The sequence below is a fragment of the Hesperophylax consimilis genome, chromosome 13 (assembly GCF_061612785.1).
Source record: "Hesperophylax consimilis isolate HC1 chromosome 13, BYU_Hcon_1.0, whole genome shotgun sequence".
Taxonomy (NCBI): domain Eukaryota; kingdom Metazoa; phylum Arthropoda; class Insecta; order Trichoptera; family Limnephilidae; genus Hesperophylax; species Hesperophylax consimilis.
Window position 1 is genome coordinate 8,727,706 of NC_142848.1, and position 23,186 is coordinate 8,750,891.

The following is a 23,186-nucleotide window of genomic DNA, read 5'->3' on the forward strand; positions in this document are numbered from 1 at the left end:
TTATTTTTGACCTCTTTATTTTTCTCTCTTGTAACATAAATTAAATGTCACTTTATTTTTTGAATACGTTTGTCATGCTTCAATGAATTCTTTGTGATTTATTTCAATTTGTTTAAAATACGTCAACAATGGATAAACGTAAATAAGTTCAAGAGGGCTATCATTTATAATACAAAAAACTTACCACTGAAATTTTTTCACATCTCCCTCTAATACCTTAATAATATTAGGTCGTAAATATCTCTATCTCACCGCGGTCATGTCCGAAAATCCCTTGAAAATAAATTTTGTATTATACTAAGCATACGTCAGACATGATAGTGTTTACCTCTTTTGTATGTGTAGTAAAGGTAAAGAAAGGAGATAGCTTTGGGATAAAACTTGAAGTGACCCACGCTAGGTACATACAGTAGCTTCTCATTTGGCCTTAGGTGGCACTGGAACTCGCTGTTATCGTACGAATATGTACGAATATTATAAATAAATTAATTTTTAATTTCTATCACCTAAGAAATTCTAAAAAAAGTACTATGGGATTCATATGTCTTATACTGATTTATAAATGTGGAAATTCTAACTATACAATTGTAAATGTTCTCCAAAATGCCATGGAAAGAATCTCAGACTTGTGATGTCCCGAAAGAAACCATTCATCTGTTCTGAATGCAATTACTATGTTATCCAAATTGACCCTGGTAATAAATAACATCTTTGCGATTCTTTCAAGGATAAAGAAACCATCCTGTCACTTCGAATGCAATTAAAAATGTTCTCAAAATGTGTTTTGACAGCATCGCCATTCCATTGTAAGTATATTATGTACCAAATACACAATTTGGCTGTCCTGAAACGGGAATTTCCTGGAACGGCAGTTGGACAGACAAAGGTTCATTTTGTTTGTAATTTATATTTATATATTGTAATGTTTTTAAAGTTCCTTTGGTCAAAACCAAAGGAAAGAAGCCAGATAGATCTTCTTAACGAATTAATATGTCACGTTGTGTCAATTTTTTGTTTCGACAGGGATTAATTCATTGAAGGATCCTTTTAATTGGTTGTGGTAACTTTGGTTCTTTTTAGATGAGGCGTGTTACATTCTGTATGGTTTGAAAATAAGACAATGACCGACTACCCTGATTTTAACTACCTTTTCCTACCTTGTTTGCTCGCCCAAACGTTTCCGGTTGCTGCAGTTGATAATGTGCTAATATAATGAGACAATTAATTACAAATTAAGTACATGAAATTCACTATAGACAATTCAATTCAAGATGCACAAGATTCTAAGTTAATGATTTGACTATGGATTGTTAGTTTTGTGAGTTATTTCTATGAGTAGGTATTTTCGGGAATAGCTAGAGACAAAACATGTGTTGCTTTCGATTGGTCTCCGTCCAAATCCCATCCATCAACGTGACCAGCTCGAGAGCAGCCAAGTTGATGGTCCAATCCCAACACCTCCAGAAATGAATTGAATATCGCTCAGCGACAGATGAGATAATGACATGTTTTGCCTCCTGCCGGAGGGTGATGAAGGTGGAATGTGGGTCCTTGGTGGTAGCTGTTGATGTTGATGTTGATGATGAATGATGAAGATTCATCTTATACCGTTAGGTACAAGGAGCTGCTCTGGTCCGGTGGCATGATAGCCTGGTGTCAGGAACCATTTGGGTCACGTGGGTAGCGCGAGGTTTAGGTCGCGTCAACCTCCCCCAAATCGATGATGAGTTGAGCTTCGCCAGCATGCCGAAAATTAGGAGTCCACTCTACTAACCTCAAACATAAACATATACTGAAGTGGTTTGCATCAGCAACGTCAGGAGTTCGGGAGTCCCGTGAACACCCCTCTGGTTTACGCTCGTAAGGATAATGATGAATTCAGCTTCAGTTTGTTCGACTTCGCCTCTGCAGTCACGCTACTCCAAATAGCTCCTGGCTCCAGTCTATACAGCTTCTCGTTCCAGTAGAGGTAATGACACATATTTATCATATGTACAATACAGAACATACTTCAAGTCTTTCGTCCACACTCAAAATAGTCATGTCAATATTTAATTTGGATGAGGGCGTCCATCCGACATAACGAATGTTCCCTAGACGGGAGATTTTACCCCACTTCAAAGTCATGGTCATTCGCTCTATCGTTTGTTACCCTCCGTTCGCTTCAAATATCAAAGAATGGTAGAAATTGATATCCTCGACTTCCGGCGCTAAGGATCAGGGATACTGGAATCATCAGGTCGTGAATCTGAAATCATCCGATCTCCGTCAGCTCAAACGGTTTCAGTCGGAGTCAATTTCCAACCTAATTCTGGATGACTTCTCCTCCTATAGTGGGGTAAGTACTTATTGAATTTGACAGGAAGGACGTCAGAAAGCGCCGAAACAACTTCATATTCGTCACGATCCCTTCGTTCTGTCAGCGAGAAAATCCTCCTCACACGCCAGCCAAGAATAGCATAGCCCTTATCCGCTTTGTTCCTTCGTCTACCAGCTAACTCAAGTAGGAAAGCCCATTAGCAATTTTCGTTCCCTTCGATCTGAACTCAGTGAAAGCGTCCTCTCACCAGCTGAAAATACTCGAAACAGGGGTCTATTCCGGGTGACTATCTAAGGCTGGTCCGCCAACACCTTCGACAGAAACCGGTGCTTTTACGGGAATAACTCAACCACACCAATAGCAGGGGAAAAAGCCGGCGCTGCTATACTAAAATAGACGTCATATCGGTATCCAGGGTTATCGACTTTGCTAACACAAGAGTCCCTATTAGGCAAGCCAAATTACAAATTTCGTTCCCTTCGCTTTTGTCGCTTTGGTAAGATAGGACAGCCTACGGAAAATTCGTATACTTCGTCCCCGTCAAACCTATGAAAAATTAAAATCTCGCTTGATAGAATAGGAATGCCAGACAGATGCACTCTCTCGGCGACTAGCCTCGATCCGCTGCGTTATTCCGATTCAAAAATGAATTAAAAGAGCGATGTTTGAATAAATTATATTTAATTAAATATATTTTATGAATTCCGTATAGAATAAGTTGAATTCCCAAGGAGGATACGACAACTCATTTTCAAATAACAGGCATTGAAGATTTAATTTACCGTTCTATCCGTTACTATAAAAACACTGCATAAATACAATGGTTTGTGTTCTATAAATTTTGGCGCTAAATATAACTACTAGAGAATTATTAAATCATTTTAAACTCATAAACAATGTCTATTGTTGGATGATCTAAAGCGGTTTCAGGGTAACCGTTCTTCGTCCCTTTTTTAATGGCCAGGTCTCGTAATTTATGGCCTCCTTCGCTAACGGGTACCTATAGTGCTCAAGTTAAATACCCTTACTTCAAAATACAATTGGATTATTTGGTTTACATTAAGGAAATAAGTGTTAATAATTAGATTATAATAGACTTACCGATACATCTTAGTGTCAACAATCCAAATAATTATAAAAAAACAAACACAGTCACATGCAGAAAAACTCATGCTGTTAGAAAACCGCACCTTCTACACTAAATGATTTTAGCCGTGTTCGCGTCCCGACGATTAATTCTTGTTGACGCGCTTTCTAGTTTTTACTAACTCGACTATCTTAAAACGCTGACCGATCCTGATTATTCCTGACCGTCTCCCAGACCTTGAAACTCTGACCCCCTTGACTTTATTTCCCGCCCCCCAACGTTTTCAAAACCTGACTCTCTTGAACCGTTTTTTTTCACCCTCGACTATCGACTTTCTTCTTCCGTTCTTCAACGCTAACTGTCTTGAACCGCTTTTTCTAACCACGACTATCGACTTCCTCCTTCCGATCTTCAACGCTAACTGTCTCGACCGTCTCCCCGCACTTTCAAATCCAGACTCCCAAAAACTGACTACCCGCCCGCGCTCCTTAACCACGACTATCGACTTGCTTCTTCCGACCTTCAACGCTGACTGTCCATCCGCCCGTCTCCCCGCGCTTTCAAATCCAGACTCCCTCTCCCCAAACCAACCCCCCAAATCACCATATGCGATTTCTAATTTATGTTCTTTTGAATTCTGAATGCTTTTTGTTTTCAAAAGACAGAAATGCACTAAAGGAACACATCAATTATGGCCCTAGAACCTGTCACATTAATTTTAAATCGTTTCAAAACCAATAAATTGTTACTCCTCCAGTAAAATGTCTAACTCTTTGTTCAAAGGATGAAACTTGACTACCCCCAGTCCAGTGGCGTGTTGGCCCACCAGCATTTTAGCTCGGCTTACTATTATCAACCACCATCACGGAGGTCTCAGCCGATACAGTGCATGTTCCTATTTTTTTTCTCTACCCTAATAAATCTAAACACTTGTTTTAAAATCAGTTGTCCAACATCTGGTAATCTCCTATGTCGTGAGACCAACTGAAAATTTCTTTCCCACCATAATAAATCAACAATAAAAAAAAATTATCCCAGGGCGAGTCCATCACAATATTAAATAATATAAAAAAATCAAATAAATCGGTAGTTCGTTAAATTCTTTTTCATATTAATACTATTGCAGCATATTTTGGGAGTCATTGACCAAAAGACCTTCGTAGACGAGCCGCCACTGTTTGACGACATACTTGCAAAACTATTTTAAATTTCCTACAAACAGTACAAAATTACTTCTTAAAAAAAAATTTTTTTTCTCAGAGACGTAACCTTTCATTGTTGTATCTAAACATAAATATCTTGTCGGTGCAGGCCTTACTATGGGACAAATATTGATTCAGCATATATCTGACTATGAATATTAAAAAATTGGAATATGAACACATCACTAGGTTCACAAAAAATGAAGGAATGCTTGTTCCAAAATATAAAAATACATAAGTACAGCGAACCCAAAAATATAACGCACCCAAAATGTTCAACATGTTGGCACGTAAATTGTCATCACTATCAATCAATAGTTGTTATTCATTAGCATGTAGATTATGTGTGCCAATAATAATAATTGAGTATTTTATAAATTGTCACAATGTTATGTATATTTATATTTATTTTTTGTAATAATATTATGATAAATACATATCTAAATTGTAATTGAACATGTACACCTGTTGAAAAAATGCTTAATCGTAGTTTAAAGGGATAATACTTTAGAACAATAAATAAAAAATAAAAACTAAAAAAGTTGGCTCCTATTGATAGGCAAATAACACATCACCGATCTATGAATTTTATGTTCCTTTGTTTCCAACTGCCTTAATATTAATGTAATTTTATTTATTTGCGCCTAATTGGTTCAATATATTGTACACATTAATTACATTCAACTTGTACGATGATAGTACATGACTTGCATTAACCAGTGATTCCGGACATTATTTGGAGTAAAAAATGTTGATGAATTTTTGGTCTTCAATAACATAAAAAAAAATTCTTTCACATGATTTTTATTGGTTACTTTGCCGAGTAACCGCCCAATTTCAGCAGTCCAATTTTTATGTTTTCAGTAAAAATATTTTTTTAAAGTTCCGGCGACATTTTGCCAAAACGAGTAAGTGATGGTATATCCCGCATAAACGCTAATTAAAGTTTGCTAAACATTCCCAATTAGTTTTATGATAACCGAAGGGCGTATACAGAGAGGAGGGGGGAGGGGATTTAGGGGGTTTAACCCCCCCATCGGTTTCATATTGCGTATGAAAAAAAGAGAGTGGTACTCGTAGATTACATTTCTGGAAAATACAACAATGCTAATTGCTCTCTTTTATCAATGTGATGTAAATAGTAGAGGTTCCATAAAACTTAGCTACACCACTGTGAATACCTAAAAGTATCCTCAATTTGACACTGCGTTCTATTACCATTCATCCGAAAACAATGACCACAGAAGTAAATAGTATAATGAAAGGATTACTCACCATGGAAGTCCCTGTTCCACATCCGGCGCGTGATGGCCACCCCGTCACGGATGTTCTCTCCCGCCGTTAGCGTCTCGTTGAGTGCCATGCCCAACAAATACACGCCGTCGTAGAAGGCACCGATGAAGAAATTCACCTAAGCAGCCAAACATTACATGATACCGGTGATAAAATCTGATTGAAAACGGTCACAATTCGGAATTTTTACGCGTTTAACACTGATTAAGTTTATTTGAAAATAGTAACGTGTGGAATTTTAATCCGAAAACAGTGATAAAAATACAACTTAAATCGGTAAAAATTGAAAGTATAACGAATCAGCCATAAAGTTACGTCGGAAAAGTTACGTGTACTTGCGTACTTGCATTTCATACATAGTTTATTATTTTTTTAGTGATAAACTAATATTTATAAGTCAAGATTTTTATGCAAAGCACAAAGGATAACAAATTATTATAAGCAAAAATTTCACCAAAAAATGTAGATATAATATGTCTATACACTATCTAATGGGAATTTAGCAATGAAAAAGCCTTTCCTACAAAATAAAGTTGGTTGTTTACTTGAATTATTTGGTGAGTTGGGAATAAGCCGGCGTAGCTCAGTGCTCCAGAGCACCTGACCGGACATCAGAAGGTGCGGGTTCAATTCCCGTTATCGGCATTTATTTTTACTTGGGAGATAATTTCAATTCGTATCGATATTTCAGGCGACCAAACATAGTTTACTTGAAATCATAGGGTAAACATAAAGTTTACTAATCGGCCAAATTATGTAATCTTTACACGAAAACAATTCACTTGAAAATGTTCAAATTTACAATTATTTTCCTAAAATACTTTATTTCAAACCCGTGGAAGTACCCGTCACATAAAAACTCTCGAAATATTATAAAAACGTCGCGAGTTGAAAATATTCGCGTTGACCTAGAAATTTTACACATACCTGTCTAAAACGTATAACAGTGCTTTCCATTTGAAGTTTTTGAAAACGAAATAATAATTCAGCTTTTACATAGATACGCGTATGAATGCGTTTATGCAGGGCATGTGATTCAAAACTATGAAAATGTTATTCCAAAACATCCAATTGAAAAAGTCAGCAAATGGAGAAAACAAATTGTCATTGAAACAATGAAAACTTCAATAAAACAGATCAAATATTGTAAATTAATTTTGTAGCTTTGAAAACTGTCGAATTATTTTTTAAGGTTAAAAAATGTTTATCTCTTTAAGTATATTCGTACGTTTTTAGTTTTCAACTTCTGATAATGATAGTTATCAATATTCTCTGTGCTCCGAATGGCCTGTCTCCTGAGTTCGGGCTCCGCTCTCGATCTAAATCGGGGTATTTGTTCCGTTTTAAGTACTGACATCTAAGTTTACTTTATCTTCTTTGCTGGATATAAAGTTAGGCCTGACTACTGCCTTCCATTCCGGGTTACGGCTCCAACCGACTGAGATAAGCCCAAATAAGTTACGTCCTCTAAATTTATAAAAATCTACCAAATTTAACAATGTACTTTCGGTTTCTATTCGAAATTTAACTGTACCTAGCATGGCTGATCGATAAAGGTTTTATCGATAATGTCGGTAACTTGTCATCGCTTCCTTGCATGACTGTAGATCGCCAATGAAAAAAGAAAAGTTCACAACGAATTAGTGTTCTTAATTTATTCGATGTGAACTGTTGTTTCTATGCTAGCGATCTGTAGTCGTGCTCGGGAACGATGACGAGTCATTGACATGAGCCAAAGATATTAGAAGAACGAGATATGCTATGTTGGCCGCCGGACCGTAGCCGGAGTACTACCTAATTAGGGTACTTTGAACGGTATCGGGACGTGTACGCACAGAAATCTGTTCTATGTATTAGTGCGGATACCTTAGCGATGCCTTAGCGTAAGCGAAGGTGTGCAGTAGTATTGGTGAACAAAACCGGCGACACTCGGCAAAACAATTCTACTCAGTACGAACTGCGCGTAGCACATCTCGTTCTTCTAATATCTTTGACATGAGCCAATAATCATTTATCGGTCGACCGTGCTAGGTACCCTGGGATTCTAGCACAGGAAAATCGTTAACTTTACAATATCGGATCGATTGTCGTAACTACCGATGATTTTATATCGATTTCCCGAACACGACGCGCTGTTGACAACTAGACCGAAATTGATCATGTCATAAATAAGAAGTCGACATATGCTGGTAACACTGGAGGTAGTATCTATGCACTGAAAAACCGAAACATCATAGGTTATAATAATATATTATATTATATTTGTATGTAAAATTAAGTAAATAAAAAAAATTACCTTTAAAATAACTAACAACATATTTCTATGACATTTAGGCACACTTTACACAACATCTAAAACTCATTCTTTATACTAGCATGTAGGTATAACCCACGAATTGGCAAGACCGAACCAATGTAACGTCATTGGTCCGAACGGATTCAATTCGCCACCTAAACGAATTCTTTCAATTCTAAGAGCATCGTTAGTTCAACTCCGTTCAATAAGCTAATATTTTTGCGTAACGAATGACATGCGTGAAAAATATGCGTACAATGACAGTTAACCGAAGCTTATCTGACATTATGGAGGCCGCGCTAAAATTTTTCAATCGTCGGTCGGATTTATTATCAATCGTTGACCGTGCTCGCAAATATCGCTAACTGTCCATGGATTACAAATTTAGTCGTAATATCGTATTGACATAGGGTTTTATCAACCGTCCGAGCTAGACCTGCTGATCAGAAATTGACAATGACTCAATAGTTTAAAATATCAATTAGAATTTCTGTTTGTATATCTCACTAAAAACTCGTGAACGGTGAATTATTGCGTCATGAAATTTAACAAAACTATTTTAAGTTTGCATATTCTTTTCTATCATTAGCTTTGATATGTTTACCAACTGCACAACTATAGTATGATTCATATAGGTCTATTATTATTCCAAGAACAAGAAGATTTCGTGAAAACAGTGTTGTAATCTCGGGCAAAGTCGGGTAGGACAGCTGGTAAATCATATTGTTCAAATATCAATTTGTTTTATATCGAGGCGCATGAATTTCGTGTTATAAACAAACTGATTTACATACGTTAATGAGTCCATTTAAATTGCGAAAATTGAATTATTGATTTAATTATGAGTTTCTATCCAACGCACTCATATTTTCAAATAAGCGGTCACAAGGATGTTCAATCCGGAAACGACCGAAAAACCAGCAATAGTGCACGGAGTAAAAAGGTTAAAAAATAATAAAACAAATTTATTTTAAACCACATTTAAACAAATTGGATTCAGAAGTGCCTTTCAATTATCTGTAGAATGTTAAATCTAACATAAGATTCCAAATACTGATATACACTCATGTATATTTTAGTGTTGAAGTGGGGAACAAAGAGGAAGGGGTGATTAAGGGGCGTACGTGAGGAACAGAGCGGTTTACTAAAAACTTTTAGATTAGTACTAAAATATAAATCTAATAGTTTATTCAATACACTTGAATTATTTGAAAATTTTCTAATTACAGGTACTTCTACGTTTTCAATTTTTGTTAAAGGTTTTTTTTTAATTTAATTTTTTTTTATTAAGAATAATTTTTAGAAATAAAAATAAAAATATTAAAAAGTCTGAGTTTCTGCTCTATGGGAAGTGGGTTAATTTACGCTTCCAATATTTGCTTCAATTCATTTTTTTTACATTAACCCCATACAGGAGGGCCTCATGAAAATAATTTCCCTCAGAACCTATGTCATCTTCGGGTATGATGTGTGGAGGGTATTTTTGAGGAAAGGAAGTATAGGAAGTTCTGGGAAGGGTATGAGGGTGGGTAGGAATCAGGGGGTCAGTGACGTATGAATCCATCCCTTCTACTGCGATGCAAGGCGATGGGTCGAGAGAGTCCAGCCGAAGACGTCAAAAAGTGTCTCCTTCAACCGGCCTCATCTGATTCCACACGTCACGCAGTGACAGATGCATCCGCCGTCAAGACCTGTAGAAGCTCACCCCCATGAACCCCGGGCACCTCTGCTAAGTCACTAAACGTAGCGAAACACTTGGGGCGACGTATGGCAGAGGTGTTGGTTATTCAATAAATGGTTCCCGAGGCGGCGGTACCCATACCCGCCTCCCAAATTGTGAAAACAAAAGTGAAATTCAAATTTTTATTTTTTTATTTTTATTGTTTTTATTTCTTGCTAGAGCAATCCCGATGAGTTACAGAACTCATTTTAGGGCAGTAGGAACTTACAATTCATATGTAGGAGGTAGTAGGTACAATTTAACAACGGTATTTTGATATCAAATAAAAGTTTCAAATTCAACACAGCATAAAAATTAAAAATTAAAATAATGACCCGTTAAGTAGAACAAACAACAATAGAAAACAAATACAGAAAGAAAAGAAAAAAAAACGTGGATAAGATACAACAAGAAATGACAACACAGTTACATATTTTCATTTTTAAATGTAGTTAAAAAATATTCTTTTAAAGCATTGCTTTGCAATTTTTTATTATGGTGGATATGTTTGTACATATCTGGAAGCGAGTTATATAGTGTATAGGCAATATAGTTCAGTGATTTTAACCCATATTTTGTAGTGTGTGTTTGAGGAATGCGGATTTTATTGTTATTTCGAGTATTGTGGTTGTGGAACTTGTATGTATTTAAAAAGAAATAATGATATGTAGAGAATGTTTTCTTATTTTTAAGCAGTGTCAAGATCTCATGCACTTTTAATTATTTTTTAAATGTATTGTGACGACTTTTCTACTCGCGGTTATTAAATTTACCTGCTTCGCAGATTATACCGCGGTAGAGATAGCCCCAAAACAAAATTGATATTAGAACAGCAACCCCTTTGTTTGCCCGTTTCCGACGAGCAGGTAGGTAGATAAAGGCGTACTGGCGATAGCTCCGTTGGAATCTCTCCCTCCTTTTCAGCGGCAGGGCCATAGCATATATTATATGAATATTTTTTTACGCGAATACCGCTCAAGATTAATTCCCAACCGTATGGAGCCAGCGAAACAATAGCGTCCCCAATAGCGGTATGTGGGGGGGGGGGGGGGGAGATTAGAGAGGGGAGATCAGGAAGATACAAAAGAAGGTGGTAAAGTGCCTGGCTATTCACTTCTGGTCACCAAGCACGGCTAAAACCATTTCAAGCAACGCATAAGTATTTTATAAGAATAGCAAAAAAGTTAATCAAGTGAAACTGTCATAGATAATCTTAGCTATAATACTGTAATTTTTAAAAGTTGTTTCCTTTATGCTTTCATAAATTTGAATTGAAAAAAAAAATTAATAGTTCATATTTATATTTTTTATTGAGTTATTTAATTTATTTGTATTCTACTCAAGCGAAACGATAGGAAAACCTTCAATTTATCTAAAGCATAGTTAAGCATTCATAATGTACACCAATTCGTTATAAAGATTAATCAAAATAGTGATTTGGAATTAAGTTTCGCCTTAAGCAGAAGTAGCAGCTATTTTAAAAAAAATTCACATGTTTTTATGTTTGGAAAAATTTGTTTTCTATGGCAGCATTGGAAATTTTATTTAATTTAAATCTGTAAGTATATTCATAAATGTTTTGTTATTTTTTTGTAAAATTGTTAAATCTTTAAATGGTTGTTTATTGCGAAATGCTAAATACCTCAGTAGTGGAGGAATTAATTCCCTAAAACGTCGACAAAGGGAATATTTGAAGAGAAACGGGCTATTTACGACAAAACTTGTTTGACGAGATAAATAAAATCAGGAAGCGGAATTTATTTTGCGAAGTCCCTTGAATGCGGAATGCTATAAGCTTTTATTTTGGAGTTGAATAGTTTAAATAATTGGCATACAGCCATATCTTTAGGCTTACAACTTAGAATATATTTTAATATATCTAATTTAAAAATGAAGAGCGAACCAAACTGATTTATGAAAGAATTAAAAATTAATAAAAAAATGCGTTATTTAAACCATTAATGTATACACAATACTAAGCCATAAGCATGAAATTAGTCTCGGTTAAAAAAGGTAATTACGTCACAAAGTGTTTACATTTTGGTGGATCGCCCAAAAATATTGGGCGATCCACCAAAAATTGAATTAATAAACAAACAATAAGCAAATAAGTATTATATTGAAATGAGAAAAACATTTTGTACATTCCTGGAACAATTTCTGGCTAGCATTATAATGAAATTTTTTTTTAATTTCTACGTATTTTTCAGATGCAGGTCTTCTTTACGTGGAAAAAAAATTCTTTGAAACAAATACAGGGCTAATAATGAATTGTTCGAAAAAGGTGTACTCGTACATCGCAAAAATTCTAGGAAAAAGGGAATTTTAAATGAACGAACATTGACTGCGACCCAAACATAAAATTTTTGCAGTAATTTACATATTATATTTCAATAGATGTTTGCTCGGGGTTTTCTGTAGACATCGAGCAATATCGAATACTATTTTGCTACTAGTCCAAATACCCAATTAAAAAGAAGCGTTTGCTCGTTAAATTTACTACTACCCAACACGAGTTAGTTTTACGCCTTTCCATGGCAAAGAAAAGGCTGACTTAAATTAACTTAACCCAAACACACCTCACCTTACCTACTCATCGACTAACTAACCAAGTCATATTGATGAAATGTAGTATTTGGTGATTTAAAAGGTTCGGGTTTTACCGAACATAACCGAACGCTACAAACCGCCTGCTGTTACATTGTCGGGTCGCGAAGAGAGCCCACTCTTTCGCTAGACGGCCTTTGGGCAACTTGTTACTTGTATTGTCAGTTTATTATATTCCGAATTAAACAGCGTCCGTGTATAAGAATCTACGACTATTCAATATAATACCAGATATTTTCCTCGTTAGAATACTGGAGATTAAGGGCCCAGTATTCTATCCTATATCCTATACAACAACGATACGTTACAGTGGCGCAGCCGGTAGGATAACGTGTTCTTCGGTTGTTGGAAAGATCAATGTTGAAAATTTACCTATCACAGTCAGAATTTTCCTCTTCCCCATCTCCTTCCCTTCCCCTCTTCTTTCAGTCTCATTTTTGTAAATCTCTGCTCGGGTGCATCGGTATATATTATGTTGAACGATTAGAAATAAAAAAGTACCTATGTCCTACGTTCAGTAAAAATATTTAATAATAGCAAACAAATTTAAAATTTTTTATGGTAAGCGTAATTTACCTAACCTAACTTAACGTAATTTACTGAAATGTAGAAAACGATAAAATACAGGGTGTCCGGGGGGGTAAAGTGTGCTAACTTCGGGAGGTGATTCTACATGATGGTAGAAGTAAAAAGATGAAAAGCTTTTTATAATATCATCTTTTCCCATACAAAAATATTTTTATATATTAGAATATTTATTTTCCCTTAAAAAAAATCAACTTTTTAAACCTATAAACTACCTTAAAACGTTAGAATTTCGAAAAAAGTTTTTAATTTTTTTACTTGTAGGTACTATCATGTAAAATCACTTCACGAGGTTAGCGCACTTTACCCTCGGACATCCTGTATATGTAAATTATACTAAAATAGTGTTTTTGTAAACAAGTCCAACAAGAAATAAAAGTTTTTCTCATATCTGCGTTAAAGTTTTTATTGACAGAAGTTGTGATTGAAAAATAAACCAGTAAAACTTAAAAAAGACGTTTTTATTCGCAGAATAAACACTTTTATCGAACATTATTCTGACCAGGTAATCCATAGAAGTATTATATTTACTGATTTGATAAAAAACTACTGATGCTACCCATTTCTATTGATTTATTCCTTATGGAAAAATAACATAACCATTTTTAGACTGGAATGTTTTTTGCTTAAAACTATGATATTTACACTTCATTAATTTGTTAAGTTGGTGTACTTCCGTGATTGTCCGAAACCGGCCCGATTGGAAAGAAATAAAAGTGGAATAAAAAAAATCTAAAAAAAGGTTTCATTGTGATTTATTGACACAATGGAGTGCCCCCGAGTATTTATTAACAGTATAATAGACATTCTGAAATAAAATGTATTGATTGACATTTTATTGATTCTCTGGAGGCGAGTGTGGCGTAGCAATCCACCAACTAACGCCAGTAAATCACGCCCTTTCTGCGCTTGGCAAGATAGATGCTTCCGCGCACCTTATTTTGCTTGCGGTCTAGCAATAAAATTACAGAAATATGATAATTTTGTTTACCTCCTCTCCCGAATAGAAGGTGTAGTTGTAGAATTGCTTGGCTCTGGTGCGCACCTTGAGCGCGAACTCGTGGAAGCTGTCGCTGGTGGGCTGCAGCAGGGAGACCCTCAGCAGAGCCTCGTAGGCGGAGCGCGCGTCCTGGTCGTTCGCGTCACCCACCTCCCAGTCAGCCTCCCCCCAGTACGAACCCTAAAATATTCACAATCATCAAATGATCATCAATCATGATCACAAAGTAAATTTCTAGTTGGAAGAAAGTGATAATTGAGGGGTATTTTAGCAAAATCTTATTCCATTTATTATAATTTTTTAACATTATCCCCACATAGGATGCCATGTGGAAAATAATTTACCGGAGGACCTATGTCATCTTTGAGGATGCTGTATGGAAGATCTTTTTAAGAAAGGAAAGAGATGATGTTCTGGGAAGAAAAAGGGTATGAAGGGTGGGTAGGAGTATCTGGGAGTCAGTGTATCCAGGAGTGACAGATGTATGAATCTATCCCTCCCGCTGCGGTGCAAAATGATGGACACACTGGAATCTCCCGGGCACCCCTGCTAAGTTACCAAACGAAGCGATCAACTTGGGGTGACCTATGGCAGAGGTGTTGATAATCCAATAAACAGTTCCCGGAAAGGCGGAACCCATTCCTGCCTCTCAAATTGTACCACGCACTTTGACCTTTCACTGTCAAGTAACAAAAAAGCCGCCTAGTTGATTTGTATGAATGTTGCTGTCGGTTGTGTTCTACGGCGTTTCAGAATCAGCTTATTCCAAAAAAGTTGGTTACAAAACAGGATTATTCTAAGATTGTTTTGCAGAATACATTTATTCCAAACATAAATTGTAAATATCTTATAAATTTTCATTATTTCTCTATTTTTCTTGATTCAAATAGAATATTATTAAAATTATCTAAAAACCACTGACAAAAATCACATATTTAACACCCTTACCATTATTTTGCGACTTCTCAACGAAACGTTCAGATGGAATAAGTCAGTTTTAAAAAAATACCCCTCAATTTATCTTTTGGGTAGATTATAAACTGTTGATATTCGTACTACGATATAGTACGTAATATGGTATAGAAAGGGATATAGCAGTCATAGCTTTTATTGCACATTCACTGCCATGCTGTCTCATTCATATTCGGCTGTCTCTTTCATAGTTAAAACGTTCCCTTATAAATAGGATATTTTAGCTCTAGGAAAAAAACTATAATGCTGGCACTTTAATTTTATTTTTACATTGACGAATATACTCCTATCCCTAAGCAATGATTTAAAATTTAAAATTTTTCATTTGCCGCCTAAACGATACGTTCGTGCGGAGGTGTTTGTGACGTCACGCCGGCTAACGTTATTAGGACGTCGTACTCAGTTCGAATCGTTTAGGAATTTGCAGTTTTTATTAGGGCCAGAATCATAAAAATAAGTATTTAATATGTTTAAATCTTCCACACGTTAACAGTATCACTAGTATGTGAAAATCCACCATTTGGCACATGGGTGTTTCTTTAAATCTGTGTTTTATCACCAAGGGAATAATAGCAGCTACCTCTCAGTAATATAAATTGAGAAATTATATCCAAACATTGTAATATGATTAGGCTAATGTAAAACAACGCGAATGGACAATATTGGGTTGCAGTACAACGTTATTTCGCTGTCAGTCAGACGATCGATTTAAAATAGAAAATTATAAAAATATATTATAAAAAAAAACGAAAGTTTTTAACTTAAGACGAGTCCCTAAAATAAAGCCGTAATCTTAACGACGTAAGTGAAGCAGCCGTGCACTAAAATATTCGACCCGCGGCCCTGATGAATTGGACAGACCTGCGGTTGAATTTGCTCTATCAAATATCTAAAATAAAGTGGGAATATTAACGACATAAGTGGTGAAGTCGTGTACAAATAATATTCGGCTCGCGGCCTGGCGTAATGGACGGACCAACAGTTGACTTTGCCCTGCTAGCCGAGAAAATTGATCTTTCCGCGAGGTTAACATGAATTATTTCTGATGAACGTGTTACTAAAATTTCATAATTTTCTAGAGGGATCCCTCGAGAAGATACTAATTCATCGTCGAAAAAAATAAAAGCTGGTGCTTACCGCTAATTTTACAGTTGAAAAACGTTTTATAAATTTTTCGAACCGTTTTACATAACATTTTTTAGTGGTAATGTCTGTTTTTATTAATTGTATTTTTTTTAAAGTCGGAGGCGGTTTACTTACGTTCCCCGCGAGCACTTAGGCCATAGGCCCATTTTACTATCTCCCATTTTACCTCATTCCCTTGCCAGTAACCCGGTCACTTTTATGAAGTTCACCAGGGCTGTCATTGGATATGTGGCGATGTCTTCTGGTTCCACACTGTGTCTTCCCAGGTATCTGAGCCTTATTCCCAGCAGAGCGGGACATTGGCACCATAGGTGAATTGGAGTCTCTTCCTCCTCGTCACATTTCCTACAGATGTTGGTGTTTTCCACTCCCAACAGTTGCATGTGTCTCCTGAGATGGCAGTGTCCCGTTAATAGTCCTACCAGTTCCCTCAGTGAGTTTCTGTCCATATCGAGTAGTTGCCTGGTTCGGTTAGGGTCCGGTCCGTTTATGAGTACTTTAGATTGCCTCATTCCGGGTGCTTTCTTCCATTCCTTCCAGTGTTGGGATTTGACCCACCTCTTGATATGTAGTTTGGTGTGGCAAGCTGCTACTCCTACGGCCGGCTCAGATCCCGCAAGTGGTGCTTTCGCCCCTTTCCTTGCTAGTTCGTCAGCCCGCTCGTTGCCCTCAATACCTTTATGTCCTGGTACCCAGAGCAGGGTTACTTTATTGATGGTCGCCAGTTCTATTAGGATAGTCCTGCATTCCATCACCAGTCTGGAGTCGCATCGGTTACTTTTCAGTGCCATTAAGGCCGCCTGGCTATCCGAACATATGTTTATGTTATTATTTCTGTACCCGATACTCATATTCTCCTGTGCGCAGGCTAAGATGGCTTTCATCTCAGCTTGAAACACAGTGCAGTGCATTCCTAGAGGTATACTGAGTTCCCTCTTAGATCCCTGTAGACAGACCCCGGCCTCTGTTCCTTCCTCCATCTTGGACCCGTCTGTGAACCAGATTAGTTCCTGTTTGGAGTTTGGACCTGGGACCGAGTCCCATTCCTCCCTTGTGGGGTACGTCACTTTAAACAGCTGTCCGAAGAAGTATTCGGCTTGTTTGCCGTCCTGCTTCATCCCAGCCGTCGGACTAATTGCCCTCAGTCTTATTCCTATCTTCGTGTGACTGTTTCTGGGCAACTCTCCTCTCCATTGGCCATTGCAATGTAACCTGTAGGCTGCCGCCATCGCCGCCCCTTCTATTTCTATGTTTAGTGGGGGTAGGTTCAGCAGCACTCCCATGGCTAGTATTGGAGTGGTTCTCATGGCTCCTGTGATGCTTCTGCATGCAAGTCCCTGTATGTGATTGAGTGTGACCATCACTGTTTTCAGTGTTGTTCTCCTCCACCAGACCAGGGCTGCGTGCATGATCCTTGGTTTTACAACGGCTGTGTAAAGCCATTGCATCATTTTAGGTTTGAGACCCCACGTTCTGCCGCAGATTTGCCTAGTTGCCCACATCAGAGCACAGGCCTTTCTGCCTACAGTTTCCACCTGGTTTTTCCAGCTCAGTTTGGCATCTATGATGACTCCGAGGTACTTAACCGTGTCAGAGGGTTCTAATTCCTTTCCATAGAAGGTTGGATTGCTCCATCCTTCTAGTTTCCTTTTACGCGTAAAGATTACTAGTTCTGTCTTGTCTGGGTTGACTGACAGTCCTGTTTCTTCACACCATTCTTCCACTGTTGCCAGTGTTGACTGTATAAGGCCTCGGGTTGTGTCTGCATCCCAACACCTTATTATGGTTGCAATGTCATCCGCATACCCTTGCGTATATAGGCCCCTGTTGTTATTAATTGTAAAGATAATATACTTACAGTCGTGAGGATCCCTCAAGAAACAATTGAGATTTTAGAAATAAGTCCATCAGAAATAATTAAAATATGAGCATTGAGCAAACTCATATTATTAGTCTTAAATCGACTTAAGAGAGTGCCATTTTAAGTTTCCTACCAATTGATTCAGAAAATGGATTGAAAAACGTTTTATAATTTTTTAATTCCACTCAGCCTCAGTTGTTACACGAATTTGTGAACTGAAATCACAACTTTAATTTAACAATTTTACTACGTTAAAGATAAAATTTTATAAGCTATCGGATACAACAGGAATAAACATAGACTTGTATGACGTACAAAAGTAAATAATCTCAAATCTGACACAAGGAAGAATGATAATAATACTTATTCTGAAATAAATACTAAACACGTACAAATCATCAATTATTACTCCGTGACGCAGGGCAAATATTTCAGGACATTTATTATGTGCGAGCCATAGCGTATTAACATCACATATCTTTCTTTCACTCATATTCCACCCCTTTACCACAACATCGTAAAATACACATAGTTTGGCAGAAATGGGCAATAAAACGCAAATTCACCGTCCGATATATCACTCAAATCTTCTTAAACGTCCATAAAATTAGAATCAAATGTGAGGAAATTCTCCTTTAATACGGGATCTGATAATACATTTCAATATTTGTTGAAGGCTGTTGCATAAACATAACATTAATATTGTTTATGCTAACCAAAAAATATCGTTTTCAAGGTATTTTCAATGTATCAAACGAAATTAGGTACTATCACCGTTTTCTTCTGTATGTTTATCCTACCCATTGGATGTGCGCCTTTTTTTGCTCCATTCATTATTTTTTGGCCTGCTTCTGCTTCTTTGAAGATCGTAGTTCCGTCTCTGCTGTCATCTTCCTGGTGATTTATTTTTCTTCTAGTGTCCAGTCTTCTTCTTGTTCTTTCGTATGGTGAGGGGTCAGAGGAGGACATCCGGGTCTGCGAGCCAGTCTTGGGCCTCATGAAAATGTCGTCCTGCGTACCTCATCAACCCTGGTGGAGAATGAATGATGCGGGCATTCTAGACCACATAACGTTCAGTGGTGGGCACTGCATCGCATTTACGCATCGCCGACTCTTTATGCTTCATGTGGGCATAGTGGCTGTGAAAGGCCCCTATCCCATTGACAAAGGAAAAGAGTTTAGGAGGCAGTGAGGAGCCAGGTTGTGTCTCAGTGGGGTCATTTCCGAGATGGGCATTTATCATATCAGACAATGGTCAATCAAGTTTCTATCTATGTTCTGGAGTGAAGGCTATCCAAAGAAGCTTCTCTCTTTCGATTCAGAAGGGTTAAAGATCTCCATTTTAGCGGGATATTCTGAACAAACATCTGATATCTAGTTGCTGGTTTATTTAAAATCCCAGTTATATTGAACTATGGACATTTGTTGGTATTTCTTATTAGCGAAGCGGTTTATGTGGTAGGTATCTACGGAAGATTCTGAGCCATTTATTGCATGATTTTGGCTGGTGGGGGGCAAGAGAGCAAGGGAACGAAAGGTAAAAAGTATAATTTTTAATTTTTTTGGGATTTATACTTACACCACTTAAAATTTCCATTATATTTAAAAAAATGTGGTATATAGTTATATTCTCCACGAATGTTATTTTTTTTCTTTCCTTTATTCGTAAAATATATTTGAATACAGTTTTTTACATGGTTTTTGACTACCACACTAGACACATGTCCGTATTATGGTAGTCGAAATTTGTGTATAATTACGTAAATGTAATACATGTTCATTTGTTAATATATTATTTTGTGAAATGCAATGTATTTGTAAAATAGGTAATACTTTAACTTGTTTTCTAGTTAAGTATATTTCACAAGAATAAACCAACCGTATTGCAAACTGTTGATTTTAATGACATTAAATAAAAATCTACTAGTACTATTCTATTTTTTCCTTCACAATACTGAGGCCGATAGGAAGGAGAGGGGGTTGAACCCCCTAAACCCTTCATATATACGCTTTTGACCTTCGCCATAAACTATTTGGTAATAATTGCATCAAGAGCTTAAAATGGCTTTGTGTGTAACAGTGATGGTCACTAATAAATAATGAACCGAGAGTCCTAAGTGCTATATTTTAGGGAATTCTCCAGCGCAAGTCAGTTTTCGATTCAATCTTTGTAAATGTAGAGAACACCTGCCTTTGCGGGCTTTGCAGTTATTTGCTTGAAATGCTCAATGAAGGGTTGTATTTGACTCTGGGGAATACTTCCCAGATAATAAATCTACTAAAGTGAGAAGGGATAGCCTATTACAAGACGTTAGTGCCCAAGACGATTCCAGAATATTGTTATGCAATTGCGAAACAATTTTTTGAAACGAACTTGATAAATGTCGAAAGATAAAAAAATGCTCTTTCAGTTATTCTTGCATGCCTAATATATTTTTTTTAAATCACTGTGTTTTCTCAGTATTTTATTATGATTTAATTTTACAAAGTTAAGTGCTTACTATAAAAAAGCAAATGTATTTATTTTGTGTAATACTGAAGAGATAACACAACTCAACAGCATTTTAAATCATTATTTTTTAAGGAAATGAAGGATCTGATATTCTGGGGAGGTAAAGGGCATGAAGGTTGGCTAGGAATCTAGGGATCAGTGCGTACAGGAGTGACGGTTATATTAATATATCCATCCCACTTCGGCGCAAGGCGTTGGGTCGAGAGACCAGATGGAGAGGTCAAAGGGTCTCCCCAAACTAGCCTCTCCTGATCTGGCACGCCATGCACCTGGTGGGCAGGCTCACCCTGAACACACTTCACCCGATGAAACTGGGCACCCCTGCTAATCACCAAACGTATCGAACCACTTGGGTGACTTATGGAGGTTGAAGGGAGTAGGAAGTTAACCCTTAAATGCATGATTTATTATTTTTTTCTGGAAAAAAAAATATTTTGTTGATATTTACATGCACATGCAAGGAAATATAAAGAATTTATTTTTTTTGTAATTTTTTAATGATATTTGATAAAAAAATTGTTGCAGATTTACAACACCATGTATTTAATAAAAAAATAATATGAACAATTTACGTATTAAAAAAAAAAAAAAAACCTAAAAAAAATTCTCAAAACTAATAAGTGTACCGGAAAAATACGAGTTATTACATATAATTATTGTATTATTGTATCTACTTACCTAAGAAAATCAAAATAATAACAGCAAAACAAAACTGTAATTCTAACCTCCAACCAATTTTCGAGAATATTCACTTTGTTAAAGAAAAAGTGACATTTGACATTCGCGAAAGAAAAAAAGGTGATGCCACTCGATAAAATATATTACCGTGAACTTAATAATTCTAAAACGGCATGCATTAAGTATACACCAAAGAGTTAAAGGTGGTTTGAACGGCATGTTGCAGTTTTGCAACAGTATGCATTTAAGGGTTTTAAGGGTAAGAATGAGAAATACCGAATAGTCGAATCTGGTCACCAAATATAGCTGAAGCCATTTCAAGCAAGTTTTGATTCTGAATGACTGTCTTTCACCATTGTTTAGGTTAAGGAAAGCATTATTGAAGAAATACGTTTTGAAAAATTTTTCCAAAATAAACGAGGGTTGAAATTTTTAAATGCAATTTTTTTTAAAGGAGAGGAACACAAAATTTAAATTTTCGTTGTAAACAGCTCAGACGTGGTAATAACTTCCTAACATTTATAGTATAACATAATATTATATTGGAGTTTACAATATCTTAAGGTAAATATTGGGTTTGGTTTGGATCCGAAACGAGCGAACTTTGTTTGTATAAAGTCTAAAGTATAAACACAGAATATAGAGTTACGTCTAAGTGAGATATGAGTTTACCTGAAATATTTCCACGTCAAGAAAGGTCCATTCTCCTTTGGTCATGCCGAGGGCGTGTGCGGCGAGCATGAACTTCCTGACCAGATGGCCGCGGACGCTCAGGATTACCACTGAAACAAGTAATATGGATACAATACAGTAAGAAACATACAAATTTAACACTTGCATTACGTAAAATATGAACATTAAAAAAAAATAGTTTTACACAAGAATTTTTTGATCAAAGAATTTTTTTTTCAATATAATAAAAAATACAGTTTTGTTTGGCATTTTATGCAGTTTACTTGTTGACTGTGGCGACGTCCATAAAAATAATACATAATTTATTCATACATCAAAGAAAAGGATTTACTAGAGCAATATTTAGCACAAGCGATTCTGAACTCATTCTGCATACAGTTCCTTTGCACATAAGGGTTAAAATCGCTTAAAAGTTGCATCGATTTTTATATGGAGGACACCGGTGTCCCATCCACAGTCGACTCCGAATCTGGTCCTGTAATCAAGGATGGTCGTGGGTGCGTAAACTGATATGCGCAAGTAAATTTTATTTGTAAACTAACTGTAAGCCGCCCCGCGTTGCTGACTCAGTCTGTCTGTGCAGATAGAGAAAAATAGCGTGTGTTGTTTTTACGTCCAACAGAAGGCGTGGTTTTGAAACAAATGGCATGTTTGTAAAAAAAACATCTCACATGTGACATCTACCTAATATAGGTATATAAAAAGACACGTGTATTTGAATGCAACCTTGTATCAAAATTTCAAAGCAATCATTGAAGAACTTTTGGAGATTTAAGATTTTGAACAAATAAACGCTTACATTTTTATTTACACAGAAGATGATGCATATACTAGGAAGACCCGTGAAAATGATTAAGCATAAAATAAAATAATAAATGTTAGTACCGAGAATCGAATCCTGATGCTGACCATTCATTGCTCCACCGATTACTTTAAGAACGAAATAATTATAATGTGGGTATTAAAAAATAATTAAATACTGTTTTTTTTTTTTAATTTGCGGCTCAACCAGATTGCTGCATAAGAGATACTTTTATTGTGGTGACCAGATCCGAATAGTTATTTTCTTTCAATCTTCCTCTGCTTCATCTCCTTTTCCTCCCCTCTCTAGTCCGCCTCGTAACATATCCCGATTAGAGATGCCTTAATTTTACTAACTTCGGTAATTTGTTCGGAATTCACGTGAAAAAGCACAATTGTTCAGGAAACTATGT

At 36.4% G+C, this 23,186-nt stretch overlaps 1 protein-coding gene across 1 annotated transcript in view; it reads right to left on the reverse strand.

The window, feature by feature from the left end:
• The window catches only part of LOC149418390 (atrial natriuretic peptide receptor 1), a 138,098-nt gene that overhangs the window by 24,011 nt on the left and 90,901 nt on the right, over nucleotides 1-23,186 (reverse strand). Inside the window, exons 6-8 of the mRNA XM_089639104.1 lie at nucleotides 21,952-22,061; nucleotides 14,102-14,290; nucleotides 5,885-6,020 (exon numbers count right to left, since the gene is read on the reverse strand). Of these exons, the coding sequence (XP_089495230.1) occupies nucleotides 5,885-6,020; nucleotides 14,102-14,290; nucleotides 21,952-22,061 (435 nt within the window). The remainder of the gene's footprint in view (nucleotides 1-5,884; nucleotides 6,021-14,101; nucleotides 14,291-21,951; nucleotides 22,062-23,186) is intronic.